At 41.1% G+C, this 16,764-nt stretch overlaps 1 protein-coding gene across 4 annotated transcripts in view; it reads left to right on the plus strand.

The window, feature by feature from the left end:
* The window catches only part of MYOM1 (myomesin 1), a 186,349-nt gene that overhangs the window by 25,151 nt on the left and 144,434 nt on the right, over positions 1 to 16,764 (plus strand). For 2 of the 4 annotated variants that reach the window (XM_055368518.2, XM_063699434.1), the window contains exons 2-3: positions 4,378 to 4,453; positions 9,111 to 9,428. In XM_055368518.2, coding sequence (XP_055224493.1) covers positions 9,139 to 9,428 — 290 coding nt within the window. In that variant the 5' untranslated portion in view covers positions 4,378 to 4,453; positions 9,111 to 9,138. Of the gene's footprint in view, positions 1 to 4,148; positions 4,454 to 9,110; positions 9,429 to 16,764 lie in introns of those variants that run through there. The other 2 variants (XM_031003674.3, XM_031003673.3) reach the window with 2 other exon arrangements.

Genomic DNA, 16,764 nt, shown 5'->3' on the forward strand with positions numbered 1-16,764 from the left:
GAGGCCAGAAGTTCGAGGCCAGCCTGGCCAACATGGCGAAACCTACTAAAAATACAAAAATTAGCTGGGTGTCAAGGCAGGCGCCTGTAGTCCCAGCTACTCGGGAGGCTGAAGCAGGAGAATCTCTTGAACCTGGGAGGTGGAGGTTGCAGTGAGCTGAGATCATGCCGTTGCACTCCAGCCTAGGTGACAGAGTGAGCCTGTGTCTCAAAAAAAAAAAAAAAAATCTAATGTTAGATTTAGTTCACCTAGTTTAGATCTAGGTCATTTAATAACTAGATGAAATTTGGCTTCTGATAAGAGTCCTAGGCCCCACTTTCCAGCCACTCCCACCCTCACCGCTGGCTCTGCTTCCCTCCCTCTCCGCTACTCATTACACACAAAGACTTAAAAGAAACAATAACATACTGAAATACCTTTCTGGGTTATTTTCAGCGTAGTAGGGATTAAAGTCATAAAATGACACTCTCAGGGAGGAGTATTTCAGATGTGAGCCAGCAGGTAGAAGCAGAGTTTTTGGATCAGGGATGATTTGTTTTATTCTTCCCACAAATTGCTCCACACAGAATGTTGCTAATCTGCTTATGAGCAAGGCAAGAATAGAATAGTTACTTTGTGGATTGATAGCACAGGTTATTAGAGCTGGAAAGCACCTTAGTGATCATCTAGCTCTAAGCCCTTTAGTTTACAGATGAGAAAATGGAGCTTCAGAGAGGTGAAATGATTTTTCAAAGTTACTCAGTAAACCACAGGACTAGATGTCAAATATGATACCTTTCTTATTTTAGTGTTGCCTATAAATTAGTCAACACAGAAGTAGGAAGGATACAGCAAATTTATGGCTTTCAAAAGAGCTCACTGAACAATTTATTTAAGCTTTTCCTTCCGTGGAAAGCATCCGCATTGAAGAAAAAATGAACAAAAATAGGAGATATAAGTCCTCATAATAGTAGCTAATATTTAATGACTATTTGCTATATGCCAGGAAGTAATACTGTTTTACAATATCTTATTTGATTATCTTATGCGTGATTATCATGAAAACATTTTATGGATTAAGAAATTGAGATTTACAGCCAGACATGGTGGCTCACACCTGTAATCCCAGCACTTTGGGAGGCCAAGGCAGGCAGATTGCTTGAACTCAGGAGTTCGAGACCATCCTGGGCAACATGGTGAAACCCCATCTCTACAAAAGTACAAACATTAGCCAGGTGTTGTGGCGTGTGCCTGTAGTCCCACCTACTCAGGAGGCTGAGGTGGGAGAATTGCTTGAGCCTGAGGAGGTCAAGGTTGCAGTGAGCCAAGATTGCACCACTGCATTCCAGCCTGAGCAACAGAGTGAGAGACCCTGTCTCAAAAAGAAAAAAAAATTGAGATTTAGAGAGATTAATATCCTTAAAGTCACAACCAGAAGGTGACAGAGGATGGAACCCAGGACTGTTCCACACAGAGCATAGCCTCCTATATATCACACTATGCTGCCTCTCAACCATTTAACTGTGTGTGTATGCCTGTTTGTGTGTGTATGTGTGTATGTGCACACGTACACATTTATGTTGATAGAGAGCACCATGTGCCAATACTGTCCATTAGAAGGAAGAAATGTTACAGAAGAAGAGTTTCATTTATGTTTCTTATTAACAGAAAATAATTTATTAGGTCAAAATGTACTGGCTACAAGTATCAATACATTTAAATATTTACTGAAGTTTCATCCTTGTTAAAAATACAAAAATGAGAGAAGTGCACACACACTATAGAAAAACTAAAATATTATCATTGATTCATTGATACTCAAGATCCCTGTGAAAGCAAGAGTTTATTCCAAACAAATATACAGTAAGTTTAGACAAAAGAAGCATGAGCTAGACCCAACAGAATCTCCTAAGTGATCTTTCTGCTGTGGCATCATCTAGATTCAGGTTTTTCTAACAGCAAATTTATCTGAATTACAACTAGCTACATAATAAATTACATATGGTGATGTACTGGATAATAAAACTAAAGAAGAAAAACTTGGGCTCATATGAATCAATTATTGTAACTTAGTTATGATTCCTTTATATATGTGGACTCTGGTCAATTACACTTACTCATGATACCCTTACAGATATGTGATTATCCTGAAAACTTAATGGAGTGGTTAGCCAGCTGTTAATTTCAAATTTCCCAGAAAATCATCTAATGTAAAACACTTTTTAAAAAGCATATAAGTTTATTTTTCCTCTTTTCTGCTTTGAGAAGATTTGGGGCAATTGACCAATGTTCTCTAGAGAAACAGCTCACCAGGAATCATCCTAATGGCTGGTGGATAAGACTTGAGAAGAATCACTGCATTCTGTATTGGATATTTAGAGAACAAATGGATGCTTGGGGAACATAAAACTTGGAAAACTCGCCTATGGCTTCCAGATAGCTAAAATGTCCACATGCTTACTAATAGCAGAGGTATGTATATGAAGAAATTCCAGGTTGAATTTCACAGGTACCTGGATCAGAACTAGGTGGAATAGATTCTTTTACATACTTTGAGTAGCTCAGAAGCTAACCCTCTATTACAAGTGAAGACCCATATTGCCATTTCAAAATATCTAGTTTCTTACTATCAAAGTGCCACTGGAGGAGCCAGCAATACATGACTACAAGTACACGGGCTTTGGAATCAAATGTCTCTGAATGAAGTTGCGTTTCTGTCATCTACCCGCTGTGTGATCTTTGGCAAATGCCTTCCCTTCTGGAAGCTTTGCTTTCCTCAATGGGGTAATGAAGCTGTACCCTGCAAGGTATGATAAGTCAGTGGGATCATGTATATAAACTGCCTATCCCAGTGTCTGGCACTGGATAGGTCCTCAACAGTGTTAACTGCAGTTATCATCAAGAAAGTCATGATGAAGTATACTATAATATTGAGTCTGTTCAATATCTTGATAGAGACTGGGTGCAGTGGCTCACGCCTGTAATTCCAGCACTTTGTGAGACTGAGGCAGGTGGATTACTCGAGTCCAGGAGTTTGAGACCAGCCTGGGCAACATGGTGAAACTCCATTTCTACCAAGAGTTAAAAAAAAAAAATTAGCCGGGTGTGGTGGCATGCGCCTGTAGCTACTCGGGAGGCTGAGGTGGGAGGATTGCTTGAGCCTGGGAGGCAGAGGTTGCAGTGAGCCAAGACTGCACCACTGCACTCCAGCCTGGGCAACAGAGTGAGACCCTGTCTCAAAAAGAAAAACAATTTTGATAGACACAAGTGACCTTTATTCAGTTGATGTAATATCACTGTCAGAACATAAGGCCAGTAGATCAAAATACCAACCTGCTGCATACATATAATCTAACAATGAGCTTTTATATTATCGGTATCAGTAATAATAGCTGATATTTACTGAGTCTATATTATGTGACTGTCACTAGGTCAAGTGCTCTGTCTGCAGTATCACATTTAATCACCACAGCAATCCTACAATTTGGATATGATTATCCCCATTTTATAGACAAAAAACCTGAAGCTTAGGAAGGAGAAATAAATTGCTGGAGATTACATGGCTACTAAGTGCTATCGGTATAGTGGGATCTAGATCTGGTCTGAATCCACAACACAGGCTCTCACAACCGGGTTACACCTCCTCCTAATTGGTCACACCATTTAAAGAACAAAGAAAGAGAATCTCTTATTAGATGGACTGACCCTACTCTGAGTTAGGAAAGATAAAACATTGAGTTGCATCTCAAAAGGCTTTAGTTAATGAACAGGAAATCAGATATTCAGGCTTGAAGCTAAGACTTAACCTTGTAAATTTTCCTGAAATGAGAGAAATAGTGACTGTGATGTCAGGCAAAAATTGCCACCACGTGTAACCCATTTCTTCCTTGTTTTGCCTTTAGTTAGCTTCAAGTTCTTTTTTCACATTGTATCTTTTAAATGTACTGTACGTGTGTTATTAACAGCACACCCAGAATCATATCTTGGCATTAAAATTCCATGAAGTCCATTTTGAGAATCATATTACTACACCTATTTTTAGCTGTTAACACAAACCACTCTTTCCATTACACTTTTAAATTATCTACTGATAAAGTGACATTGAAAATAACTCTTGTTGCCAAGTAAAAATCCTATATTTGGTTTAATTGGGCCAGACCCATTGACCGGCATTATGCAATTATATTACTAAGGCTGCTACCTGCCCATGCCCCTCTCCTCCTCCTGGTTTGGAACTACCCTCCCCATCTGCTGCTATATTTATCTGCCTTCTTGGCCATAAAAGGCTGGTTGTGTGGCCTGACATTCGACTGCCTGACCACATGCATTATTTTTGAACTGGCCCCCAGGGTCCTGTCTTTAGCCCTGCCTCTTAACATTGTCTTGGATTCAACCTAGGTGGAGTTTTCATTCTCTCATCCAGCTCCTCGGCCTCATCGGAACATTTCCACCACCATTACTCCTTTGGAAACTGGTAAGTGTGACACTGAAGCAGAAGAATGCACTTGATAGCTTATGAGCTTAGCAGCACTGCAGTGTAAGTGCTTTCTTTCTGTCTTCTGAACTCAGCAGTTTTCTCAAAGAGATGTCAGAATAACAGAGAAATAGGAAAGTGAAGCTCCAGGGAGGGAAACCAGAACAGCCGGGTGCCAGTTGGGCTGGCACAGCTCTTCTCTCACATCACTGTATTCTTCTGAAATTAAGCTGCTGTTCCAGGAACTGTAAGGAGGTCATATTTGCCTCAGATTGAACTGTAAGCATGTGTTTAATGCTCTTTCCAAGTGCGGTTTGGTTGAAATCTGAAATGGATGAGAGACAGGAGGCCCTGCATTTTCAATCCTGCATTTTCAATCCTGCATGTGCCATACAATGCTCCCTGGTTACAAATTAGACCGAAAGAAGGAAAATTAACTCCGAAGTCACTAGTTTATAATTCAGGGATCTTGCTGTGACGATGCAATGTGGATAAATGTGAGCGCGCACAATGATATGGCCTCAAATGGTTAAGTAATATTTCAGAGGCAACATAGAGCCCCACATAGTGATTTTTCTGGCAATCTTTTTCATCAGCTTTTGCCCTCTAATGCCTGCACAAAAGTATCATAAATTACAGCTATGGAATTTGTATTTCTTCCTAAATTCTCAAATTATTTTCAGAAAGAAAATTTAGGTCTTAAAGAAACAAAAGACACTAAAACCATCTTTCCTCCCAACGTACTCCAGCCGTCATGTGTTGGAGCTAATCCTGGCTTTAGTTAACTTCAAGGGCTTACTTGATGAAGAGGAGGTTGTTGTACCTTTGTTCCAGAGGTCAGGGCTGTGACAATCAGCAATGTGGGCTTCAAGTCAAACCCTGTTTACTTGTAACTTACTATCTATGTGAGAGGAATATTAAGTATTATTAAAAATAAATGTATTTGGGAGAAATAGAAATAAAAAGAGTAAAAAATAGTATTGGGGCAAGATATTTAAAGATTTTATTTTGTGAAAATAACAGCATTTCAAGTCATCTGGGGAATGAATTTAGTTTATAACATAACAAGGTTCTTTATTATTTATTTGAAAAATCATTCAAATAACATGTGCCATGTTACAATGTAGTATCATAACAGAAACTTCTCTAATATCTTTATAACTGCCTAACGTAATTCTGTATTAACATTTTCTAACCCCTTTGTTTTATCAAAATTCATCTAGTAGTTATTAATTATACATGGTAATTATCCTCCATATTTTGTAACAGAAAATAGCCATCTATTTAAGGGTTGAAGCAAAGTTGCTTGCTAGTAGCTATTTTTTTCCCTTAGGAAATGCCCTGTAGACTGATATCTTCCATGAACCCTAAGATAAATATTTCTGGAGTGAAGTTTGCTCAATTTTCTTCTCTGGGGAATACATGCTGACTTTTAAGATAGTTTAAATAAAAAGTAGTTTTAAACTTGACAAAGAACATGCTGAGTTTAGAAGGATTCATTCTTCATTTTGAATTTTTTAAAAAATGACATTTGGAGAAAACAGATCACTTTAAAACTAATTCTACAGCATTAAAACACTTGGGGGTGGAGCTTTTATAAAACTATTACTTCATCCAGGGTTGTCAACGTGGCTGATAGGCCTGCTTCAGTGGATAAACTACTCAAGAATGCTAAGGCCATGTGACATCTCCCCACCCTATGCTAAACAAACATACCTTTGACTTTTAGTAGAACCGCTAGCTCAAGTTCACAATGCCAGCTGCCACCCTGGGAATCGACTCTCTTACCTCTTTAAGTAGGGAGACTAGAAGCCTCCATGTTCCTTATAGAGCAAACAGGTTTTTTTGTTTGTTTTTTTTTTTTTTTTCTGGTTTGAGACTATACCTTTGCTTGAAATGTTTGTGAGATTTGAGAGAGCTTATATATAAGATTAGCATACTCCAGGGTTCAGTTCTAGGACTTTATTTTACTTATTTTATTTTATCTTAAATTTTTATAATAGAGACAAGGTCTCACCACGTTGCCCAGGCTGGTCTCAAACTCCTGGGCTCAGGAAATCCTCCTGCCTTGGCCTCTCAAAGTGCTGGAATTACAAGCATGAGCCGCCATGCCTGTAATTTCCTTTTCTGTGTATAATGGTCCTCATCTGTTTTCTTTTAGGACTTTCTTTTCCGTGTACAATGGTTCTCACCTATTTTCCTGGCTTTCGATACCACCTATATGCTGTTGACTCCCAAATGTAAATCTGCATCCTGGACCTCTCTCCTGCACTCCAGAGTCACGTATCCAGCTTCCCACTTAAAATGTCTCCTCTGGGAGGTCTAACAGGCGTCTCAGATGTAGAGCATTGAAACCAATCTCCTGTTCTTCCACCCCAAACTGATACTTTCCCACATTCCTCCCCATCTCAGTTAATAGCAACTTGTCTTTCAATTGCTCAGGCAAAAACCTTGGAGTCATCTCTTTCTTTCACATCCTAATTCAGAACTTTCAGCAAATGCCATTGGTTCTAACTTCAAAACCTGTGCAGAGCTTGACCACCTCTCACACTTTCACTGCTACCCCTGTCACCTCTAGCCTGGACCATTGCAGTGGACTTTGTATTCTTTTGCCAGGGCTATCATAGCTAAGTGCCATGGACTGGGTAGCTTAAACAACAGAAATTTATTACCTTACAACTCTGGAGGCTGGAAGTCCAAGATCAAGGTGTCAGCTGGGTGGTTTCTTCTCAGGTCTCTTCTCGGCTCATGGATGGCTGTCTTCTTCCTGTGTCTCCACGTGGCCTTCCCTCTGTTATATACATATTTGGATCTTGGTTTTCTTTTCCTATAGAGACACCATCATATAGAATTAGGGCCCATCCTAATGGCCTAATTTTAACTTAACTTCCTCTTTAAGGACCCTATCTCCAAATATGGTCACATTTTGAGGTACTGGAGGTTAGAGCTTCAACACAGGAATTTTGAGAGGATACAACTCAGCCCTTTCATAGGTCTTCTGGCTTTCACTCTCATCTCTCCACAGTCCATCTTCAGACATCGGCGAGAATGAGTCTCAGCTCAGAGTCTTCCAATGGCCTCTCAGCCCTTTCACAGTATTAGCTGAAGTCCTTACTGCTACCTACAGGACCCTACACTACTGGTCCTTCCACCATGCACATAGCTCACCTCTTTGACATCATCTCCTATACCTCTCCCATCCCAGAACCCCTGCCAATCAGTGGTTCCTGGAGCACAATAGTCATGTTCATTCCTCAGTGCCTTTGCTCTGGTCTTCCTTCTGGAATACTCTTCCCCAGAAAGTCTCATGCTCAGATGTTACTGTCTAGAGAAACCATCCCTGCTGAGGCTGTTGAAAATTGCATCCATCCCTCTTACCTGCTTTGTTTTTCTCTGTTTCTTGGCACATTAACCTATCTCATACTTGACTTACTTGTTTTCTCTATTGTCTTTCTCCTGCAGTAGACTGTACAGTTCTGTACAAGGTAATTAGAGCAGGCATTTTGTCTGTTTTGTTTACCACTGTATTTCTTTTTTGTTTTGTTTCATTGTGAGACAGAGTCTTTCTCTGTTGCCCAGTATGGAGTGCAGTGGCGCAACCTCGGCTCACTGCAAACTCCGCCTCTGAGTTCAAGTGATTCTCCTGCCTCAGCCACCGGAGTAGCTGGGACTACAGGTGCCCACCACCATGCCAGGCTAATTTTTGTATATTTAGTAGAGATGGGGTTTCGCCATGTTGGCCAGGCTGGTCTTGAACTCCTGACCTCAAGTGATCCGCCTGCCTTGGCTCCCCAAAGTGCTGGGATTACAGGCATGACCCACTGCACCCAGCCTCACTACTGGATTTCATGGGCTGGATGGTGCCAGGCACACAGTAGGTGCTGCTAATTATTTCTTGAATGAACACCACATGACTCTCTTGTCCTTGGTCCTCTCTTGGATCTTGGTTTTCTTTTCCTATAGAGACACCATCATATAGAATGAACTATAAAAGTATTAGCTTTTATCCTTCCACATTCTCCCAAATGAAGTCCCAAATGAAGAATGAAATGGCAGAAAATTAGAAATATGTATTATGAAGAGTCTGAGGAAAAAGCACAATAGCCAGGGTAGAAAAACTTTGTTTTTCTAGGAAAACCTCCTAGATACAATTTTTTTTTTAAAAAAGGTACAATGACAGGAGGGGCATATGTGGGCTATGAAGTGGAGAGTTTTTTGAATATCCAGTTATGTTAAACTTCATACCCTTTTTGGCTTACTCTTTGGAAAAGATAAGAATATTAATTTTTATTTTTTTTTTTTAGACAGTGTCTTGCTCTGTCACCCAAGCTGAGTGCAATGGTCAATCATAGCTCACTGCATCCTCGAAGTCTTGGGCTCAAGCAATCCTCCTGCCTCAGCCTCCGGAGTAGCTGGGACTACAGACACACACACCACACCCGGCTAATTGTTTCTTTTTTCTTTTTGTAGAGATAGGGTCTCACTGTGTAGGTCAGGTTGATTTTGAGCTCCCGGCCTCAAGAGATCCTCGTTGGGATTTCAAGCATGAACCACCGCACCCAGCCAAGAGTATTGATTTTTACACATTGATTTAGATGACTTGTTCTATGGAATTTGTTCCGTAATAAGTCACTCAAAAAGTGTTGTTTTCCTTCAGGTGGCCCGGTTCCTTCAAGGGGCACAGGATGTCTTTGCCTTTTTATCAGAGGTCCCACCAGCACTATGATCTCAGCTACCGCAACAAGGACCTCCGCACCACCGTGAGTCACTACCAGCGGGAGAAGAAACGCTCTGCCATCTACACCCAGGGCTCCACCGCCTACAGCAGCCGCTCCTCTGCCGCGCACCGCCAGGAATCCGAGGCCTTCCGTCAGGCGTCCGCCTCCTCCTTCCAGCAGCAGGCCTCGCAGTACGCCCTGAGCTCTGAAGTCAGTCGGAAGGCAGCCTCAGCCTACGATTATGGCTCCTCCCATGGGTATGTCGGAAGCACTCTTCCAACCTTCCAACCTCAGGGAAGAGGCGTGTGCTCTGAGTAACCCTCCCAGTTACTTCTTGCTTTGTTTTGGTTCGGTTTTGGTTTTTTGAGACAGTTTCGCTCTTGTTGCCCAGGCTGGAGTGCAATGGCGTGATCTCGGCTCACTGCAACCTCTGCTGCCTCCTGGGTTCAATCGATTCTCCTGCCTCAGCCTCCCGAGTAGCTGGGATTACAGGCATGCACCACCACGCCCGGCTAATTTTGTATTTTTAGTGGAGACAGGGTTTCACCATGTTGGCTAGGCTGGTTTTGAGCCCCTGACCTCAGGTGTTCCACCCGCCTGGGCCTCTCAAAGTGCTAGGATTACAGGCGTGAGCCACCGTGCCCAGCTTCTCCCAGTTACTTCTTAAATACGGCAGCCCTGCATTTCAACCAAGTGTGCAGACAGACCTTGTTTGGGAGACCTGGGACCCGTGCCTACCTATTTCCCTTTATTGTCTCTTTTAGCTTCACTAAGAGCTTGGTGTTCTCACGGGCGAGTCTTGCTTGTGTTGCCAATTTGCTATTTCTAAGAGCAGGGAAATTTTGTCACAGGTTACTTTAGCAGCAGCAGGGCCAGAAAAGATCATTTCAGTATTCACAGCGGGTTTCCTTGCGCTCAGAATGTTTCTGCCTAGATGAGAAGCTGATATATACAATTTAAAATTCACAGGGCACAGGAGACTGAACTACTGCGAAGATATATTCTATTAAATATTTTTTCAATATCTAATAGCAAATACTTAAAATTCGGAGCTACTATTTATGCAGCAGATATTTTCTTTAGCTCGACCATTTGATAAAAACATGGCCCTATCTCAGTCAGTCTAAGAATAATAGGAACCAACCTGTATTCCGACAAAAGTAGGTTTATTGACCCAATGGAATGAAGGAGACTAAACACTAGAGGAAAAAAGGTTATTTTAGGTTTCTAGGAAGAGTGGAGCTTAGACGCAGGTCTGGTCTGCAAAGTGAACCCAGGGTGCTATTTCTTTGGAAACAATAAAATTAAGATAAATGTGGACTGTTGCATCCCCAAGCCCCTTATCTGGGACTTCTCACCAGAAGTGGGAATTGAGGCTGCTTCTCTGCTTCAATGAAGCAACTAAGATCCTGCAGGCAAGAGTGAGATGTTTTATTCTTACTGATATAATTTTAAACAGCAAGCTCACTGATTGTCTTTGATATTAGAGAAGAAAGTTTCTCAGTGAATCTATAGTCACTCAAAGAAGGAGGTTACCATGACACTTTACAACAGCAACGTCCCTGGGAGAAATGTCATTTCCTGGGCACTTTGCAGTTGGCTTATCTGTGTCTGCTGTTTCAGCCTGATGAATGTTGGGCAGATATTTACTTTCTCAGTCCAAGGCAAGTTTTATTTTCTTCATATTCAGAATGAAATATTTCATGGAGATTAAAAAACACTTGCAAGATACACGTGACTTTTATTTAAAATCTATCTAGAGTCCACAGAAAAAAATTGCTGATCTTCAAAACATAGACATTTCTGGGCTATGTGGTCGATAACCACCTGCTGCCTCTTTTCCTCTTCTCCAAAGTACCTGGCATAGGTTGCATTTTTTGCTATAAACGTAACATACTTTTCAGTCTTACAAAATTTAAGCCCACAAAATATCTGGTAGGGCAACTAGAAAAGCTGTTTTCTCTGGGAATCTAAAAAGTTATTGAGAAAATAATAGAGTGGTCGGTTTAACTAGAAGTGAGGCATGCTTCCAAAGGCAGAAATTCCTAAATCCCTGTTGGGTTTGAGCAGCACCTGATCTACAGCTATCATTTTATCAGTGATGGTGGCCTCCTGGGAGCTTCTGCTGGGTTCAGTAACAGAGCCAGACTCTGCTGGGGTTTACCTGGAGTGTATGATGGCAACACTCTGAAATTCCATTAAAATGGAACAGGATCACTTCACAGTCTCAATTTCATAGGTCATATTCTGCCGTGGGATATTCATAAGGATCACACATTGGCTGCAGATAGGGAAATACTGTCACTGAGGTGAATTCATTTCTTTTAGCACTTGCCTCAGACGAACTGCCTTCCAAATAAAAGCTGGGAGGAATTAATACCATATGTATATGACAGCCTCAATTTGTTTCCCTGAAAAACGTTCTGCAGATATGCTTAAGAACCTCATTTAGGAAAGTACGTGTAATAGAGAAAGATTACATTTTAAATATCCATTTTCCTGGACTGTTTGTGCTAGGTTTATAGAAGATGGGCATTTTCATTATAAGGCAGTTGTCAGTGTAACTCCTTGTGTACTTATTTCATTTCCCCAGTGCTGTAGAATCTAGAGTTTTATGAATCTGTATTTTTAAAGGATCTTTATTTTCTCAATTCTGTTGCAAAATTTTATATTAAAATTATTTTAATTTTATACAAATCCTTCTTTTAGCCGCATATGCAATATTTATATTTATTCATAATCTGATATATCATTACTAATTAACCCTTTGAGCAAATTTTATTGTGAAAACATTTGCTCTATATAATCCTCGGAAGACTTATCCATTTTGGCCATAAAGAGCCTTAGATAATAAACTTTCTCTAGGGAATGGAACTGTAATTATTTTTCTGTGTTCAAACTCATTACTTTTTCCTTCCTACTATGTATATATTTTTGTAGGTAGGTATTTATTATGGCTTGCTATGTTTGAACAACTTAAACTTTTTGGTAGAAGCATGCTGACCTAGAAACAAGAGGAGGGAAAATGCCAATATGTTTTCCTTTGAATAATTCAATGTGAAAGGCAAAGAAAGCCAACTCAATCCTGAAGGTATTTTAGTCTTTCTTTTTTTAGACCTAGAACACAGGTGCAGATAATATTTTTTGAACACTTCAAAGTCTTCATAATTCCTTTAGGTTGTATTTTAGCTTGCTCAAAATGAAGCAACTTTTTCCTGCTAAATGAAAGCATTCTCTTTGGATTGTGAACAGTGTTGTTGATTAAAACCCCTGGGGTTGGAAATGCATCTCTGTGGAGTGTAAGTGCTCCGCTTGGTCTATTTTTAGCTCTGCTTTGTAGTTAGATGTCCAGGGTTAAAGTGGAAACTATGGAGAGTTACATGTGCTCAGGGCTTGGCTGACCTTAGTGAGTCTTAGGAACAATGACTAGTTTAGTGTCAGTGCGCTTGCAGTACAGATCAGTTACCAATTGTGTTCTGAGCCACGGGCTATAAAGTAAATTCTGGATGGCTTACTCTAAACGCCTTTGTTCTTGGTCACAGTGGGAAAAATAAAGAAAATAATTTAGGAAAACAAACTCTTAAAATGACAGATTACTGTTTCATGCTAATAATAACAAAATATCATCAGGATTAAAGGAGCAGTATTACTTATGACCATGTTGCAACCATTAGGCAAGGGTTCTTAACCTCTGTCCATGAATGGTTTCAGTAGAGTCTTGGATGATCTGAAATTACATGCAAAATTATGCACAGATGAGAATTTTTCTGGAGAGAGGGACTGTAGTTTTCATCGGATTTTCAAGGAGCTCTGTGACTCAACAAAGTTTAGAACTGTTGCTCTAGAAAGTCTAAAAATGAATAACAGAGAGTCTAGTGTATGACCTGAGGACCTCTTTCCTAATGCCAATGTTATAAGGACTTGGGATGAAATAAGGCAGATGTTTACAGAAAAGGTGATATTATGGAAAGCAGGGAACTTCCATTCTTGCAAGTAAGCTGGATCATACATTAGGATGAAAATAATTTAAAAAGAATGTTTTCTTATTCTTCTAAGTAGAGTGAATAACTTACAAGAATGAATAGCTTACAAAAACCAGAGAACAGCGCAGCAGGTTTCTTAGGTTGTGGGATGATTTAGAGTTGTTCCTCAACCTTCCATGGTAACAGTAGACATTTAGTTGTCTTATTCTAAACAGATTAAAATTCAGCCTATATGACATAATTCAGCATTGCATTCTCTATACCACTGAGTCTTTACAACAACCCTGAGCAGTAGAAATTTTTATCTTCATTTTATAAATGAGAAAATTGGAAACCAAGGAGATTAAATGACTTTTCTTCATTACACTAGAAAGTAGCAGAGTAGTTATTTGAACCCTCGTCATACCCAGGTCCCCACCCTTTCCACGGGCACCCAATGCCAGTTACAGTCAGCAACTCCCCTTGATCATACACCACCGGGTTTTCCTTGAAGCATCAATATGTAGTTTTTGCATTGTGCTTCCTTTGATTTAGCCTTCTTCTAGAGAGGCTATTGAACACCAAAATAACCAAGATTTACAGCAGGGAACAGCAGATGGAAGGACACAAATTCTAACAAAGAAAACCCAAGGAGTGTCCATGAATGCCAAGCCTGGGACCTTACAGACACTTTAACCCACCATTTAGAATCAGACATAGATATTTGCAAAGGACTCTAAGAGACAGCAGTTTGGGGATGAAAACACTGAGGCTTGAGTGACTTTCCCTGGGCACCCTAACTTTAAACCATGCCCCTCACCTACCCCTATGTCACATTGATCAACCACCCCCACTCCCACATGTCACCCAGATTATAACCTCTTGAAACTACTAGAGTTGGTGAAGACCACGCTAACATTCAAAGCTGTTATAATTCAGACAAAAGATACCAACGCTAAAAATAGAGAAGACCAAACACAGCAGAGAGTGCAGAGAACTTGAAAGCTTGTTCCATCTCCTACCCCAATATCCTTTCAAAATGTGTTACCAAAGAAATCTGCCTTGTGGACACTTTTGTGTCCTAACCTCAGCTATGAGCTGTAGATTCATGTCATTTTCTACATATCTATTTCTGTAAAATGAGGAAAATGACTGTCCCTCATGTTGTGAGGTCGAAAAGAGATAATCATGTAAGATGTTGAGTGTGGTGGCTGGCACAGGGGGAACACTCAGTGAGGTTTAGGCATTATGAGTCATTCATTCAAAAAATATTTACTGAGCGCTAAGCACTGCTCTAGGTGCTTGGGATAAATTACCAAGCACATTGTATTGAATTCTATTATATTAAGTAGAATTATATTTTATACCAGAAGGTAATACATGTTATAGAAACAATAAGAAACAGAGCAGGGTAAGAGATCAGGGACGTGGGCCAGGAGTGCAGGTTAGAATTTTCAAGAGGGCAGTCAGGCCTTGTTGAGAAGGTGATATCTGAGCAAAGAAATGAAGTAGCTCAGAGAGGTAGCCATGAGGTTATCTGGGTAAAGGTGCACCAGGCATCAGGGACAGCCACTGCAAGGCGTTCCAGCACAGAACAGCATCAAGGCCCGTGCAAGGGAATGGGGGAGTGATGGATAGTGCAGGAGGAGAGGATGTCAGAAAGGTGATGGGTTGGGCAGGACTGATCATGGAGGGCCTGTGGGCCATTGAAGGGAGTTGATATTCTGAGTTAAAGAAGGAATCCATGACAGTTTTGAGCAGAATAGCGACATGCTCTGACTCAGTGGTAATAGCATCACTGTGACTGTTGCAAAAGCAAGTTCCCTTGTTAGGAGGCTAATGCTGTAGTCCAGCCAGGGCCAGATGTGCAGTAAGAGCGGATGTGCGAGCAGTGGCCAGATGTGAGGATCTACTGGTCATGGCTGAGTTCTGAATTCCGTCAGATTTCTCCCAGAGCTCCTCAGCACCCTTAGCCAGGGAGTTTTGAGGCTGTGAAATGGTCTGTGGAGATTTTGCGCATACAATGAATCTTCTGAGACTCTCTTTAGGTGGTATGATGATAGTAAAACCATTCACTTGTTCCCCATTTTCCCAGATTCCATCTACATCGTGTCAAAGAAATGCCTTATTCTTTTGTTAGTGTTTTTCTGGTATTTAATAGGAAAAGCACCTTGAAATAATCATAGTTGTATGGAGACTCAAATCCATCTGGAGACTGAAGTGACTGAATCTGAATAACAAAAAATATTGAGCCAATTGACTGTTACCGGAAATGAAATTTGCTTAGGAAGCTGCTGATAATCTGGGCACAGTGGCTCATGCCTGTAATCCCAACACTTGAGGAGGCCAAGGCAGGAGGATTGCTGGAGCCCAGGAGTTTCAGACCAGCCTGGGCAAAATAGTGAAACCTTGTCTCTATTGTTGCTGATATATCAAGGTTTTACTTTTTTTTCCTTTAGAAATGATTTTGTTGCTTCTTCTCTAAATAAAATTTTAATTATTATGTATAAGAAAAAAGCATCATAGTTCACGGGTAACAAAAATCAATACAATATTCTAGGGTTTGTCTTCCAGTATTTAAATACCAACAAAATGATGAGCCACATTATTTCCTGAACGGTAGAAGTTCAGAGGGAAATATCTATGAAAGCAGAAAAGCCAGAGAGTTACTTTGTTTAAAGTTGCATTATGTTTCTTTTTTAATAGATGGGATCTTGCCCTGTTGCCCAGGCTGGAGTGCAGTGGTGCGATCTCAGCTCACTGCAACCTCCACCTCCTGGGCTCAGGCAGATCCTCTCGGCTCAGTCCTCTCAGCCCGCAAGTAGCTGGAACTACAGGCGCGCGCCACCATACCTAGTTAATTTTTGTATTTTTGTAGAGACAGGGTTTCACCATGTTGCTCAGGCTGGTCTCAAACTCCTGAGCTCGGGCAATCCATCCACCTTGGCATCCCAAAGTGCTGGGATTACAGGTGTGTGCCACCGTGCCCGGCCTGTTGCATTATGTTCTGAATCCCAAAGACCAACCCTAAATCCAAGGAGAATGGTCCTTTCTATGTATCAGCCTCCTACTCCAACTCCCTCAGCTGTAAACACAGGGAGAGAGAGATAGGATTCTCACTCCGGGTAACAACAGGTTCACATAATTGGCAATTTATAGATCCATAGAACTGTGGAATGTTAAAGCAAGAAAGGACCAAAAGTTCATATAATTTAAGCCCCTCCTTTCATAGATATGTAGACTGAGGCCCAGAAAGACGTAGTTCCTTCTTTGCCTGCTGTGCTTGACTCTTTTACCAGGCTCTCAGTGCAGCCTAAATCAAGTTGAGATGGCACCAGATATACCCAGAATAGCATAGTCTTCCCTAGGCAGGTGAATCATGCTGTGAGAAGGAAGTCATGTCCTTTTCCTAGAGTGGCATAGAATGAGTCAGCCAGAGGCGGAGGAAGGGCAAAGCTGCTACCTCCCTGGGCTCAGAGGTGAAACATTTACTCTGTCCCTGCAGGCCCTTGGCCTCCATAGTGTCGGCACTGGCCAGGTAGTGGGGTGTAACTGAGCTTCCACAGAGAGACCTCTGGACTCTGGAAGCCCAAGGGTGCCTTTGCAACAGGCTTGAGGTTTCCCACAGCCA

This window comes from Gorilla gorilla, chromosome 17, assembly GCF_029281585.2.
Source record: "Gorilla gorilla gorilla isolate KB3781 chromosome 17, NHGRI_mGorGor1-v2.1_pri, whole genome shotgun sequence".
Taxonomy (NCBI): domain Eukaryota; kingdom Metazoa; phylum Chordata; class Mammalia; order Primates; family Hominidae; genus Gorilla; species Gorilla gorilla.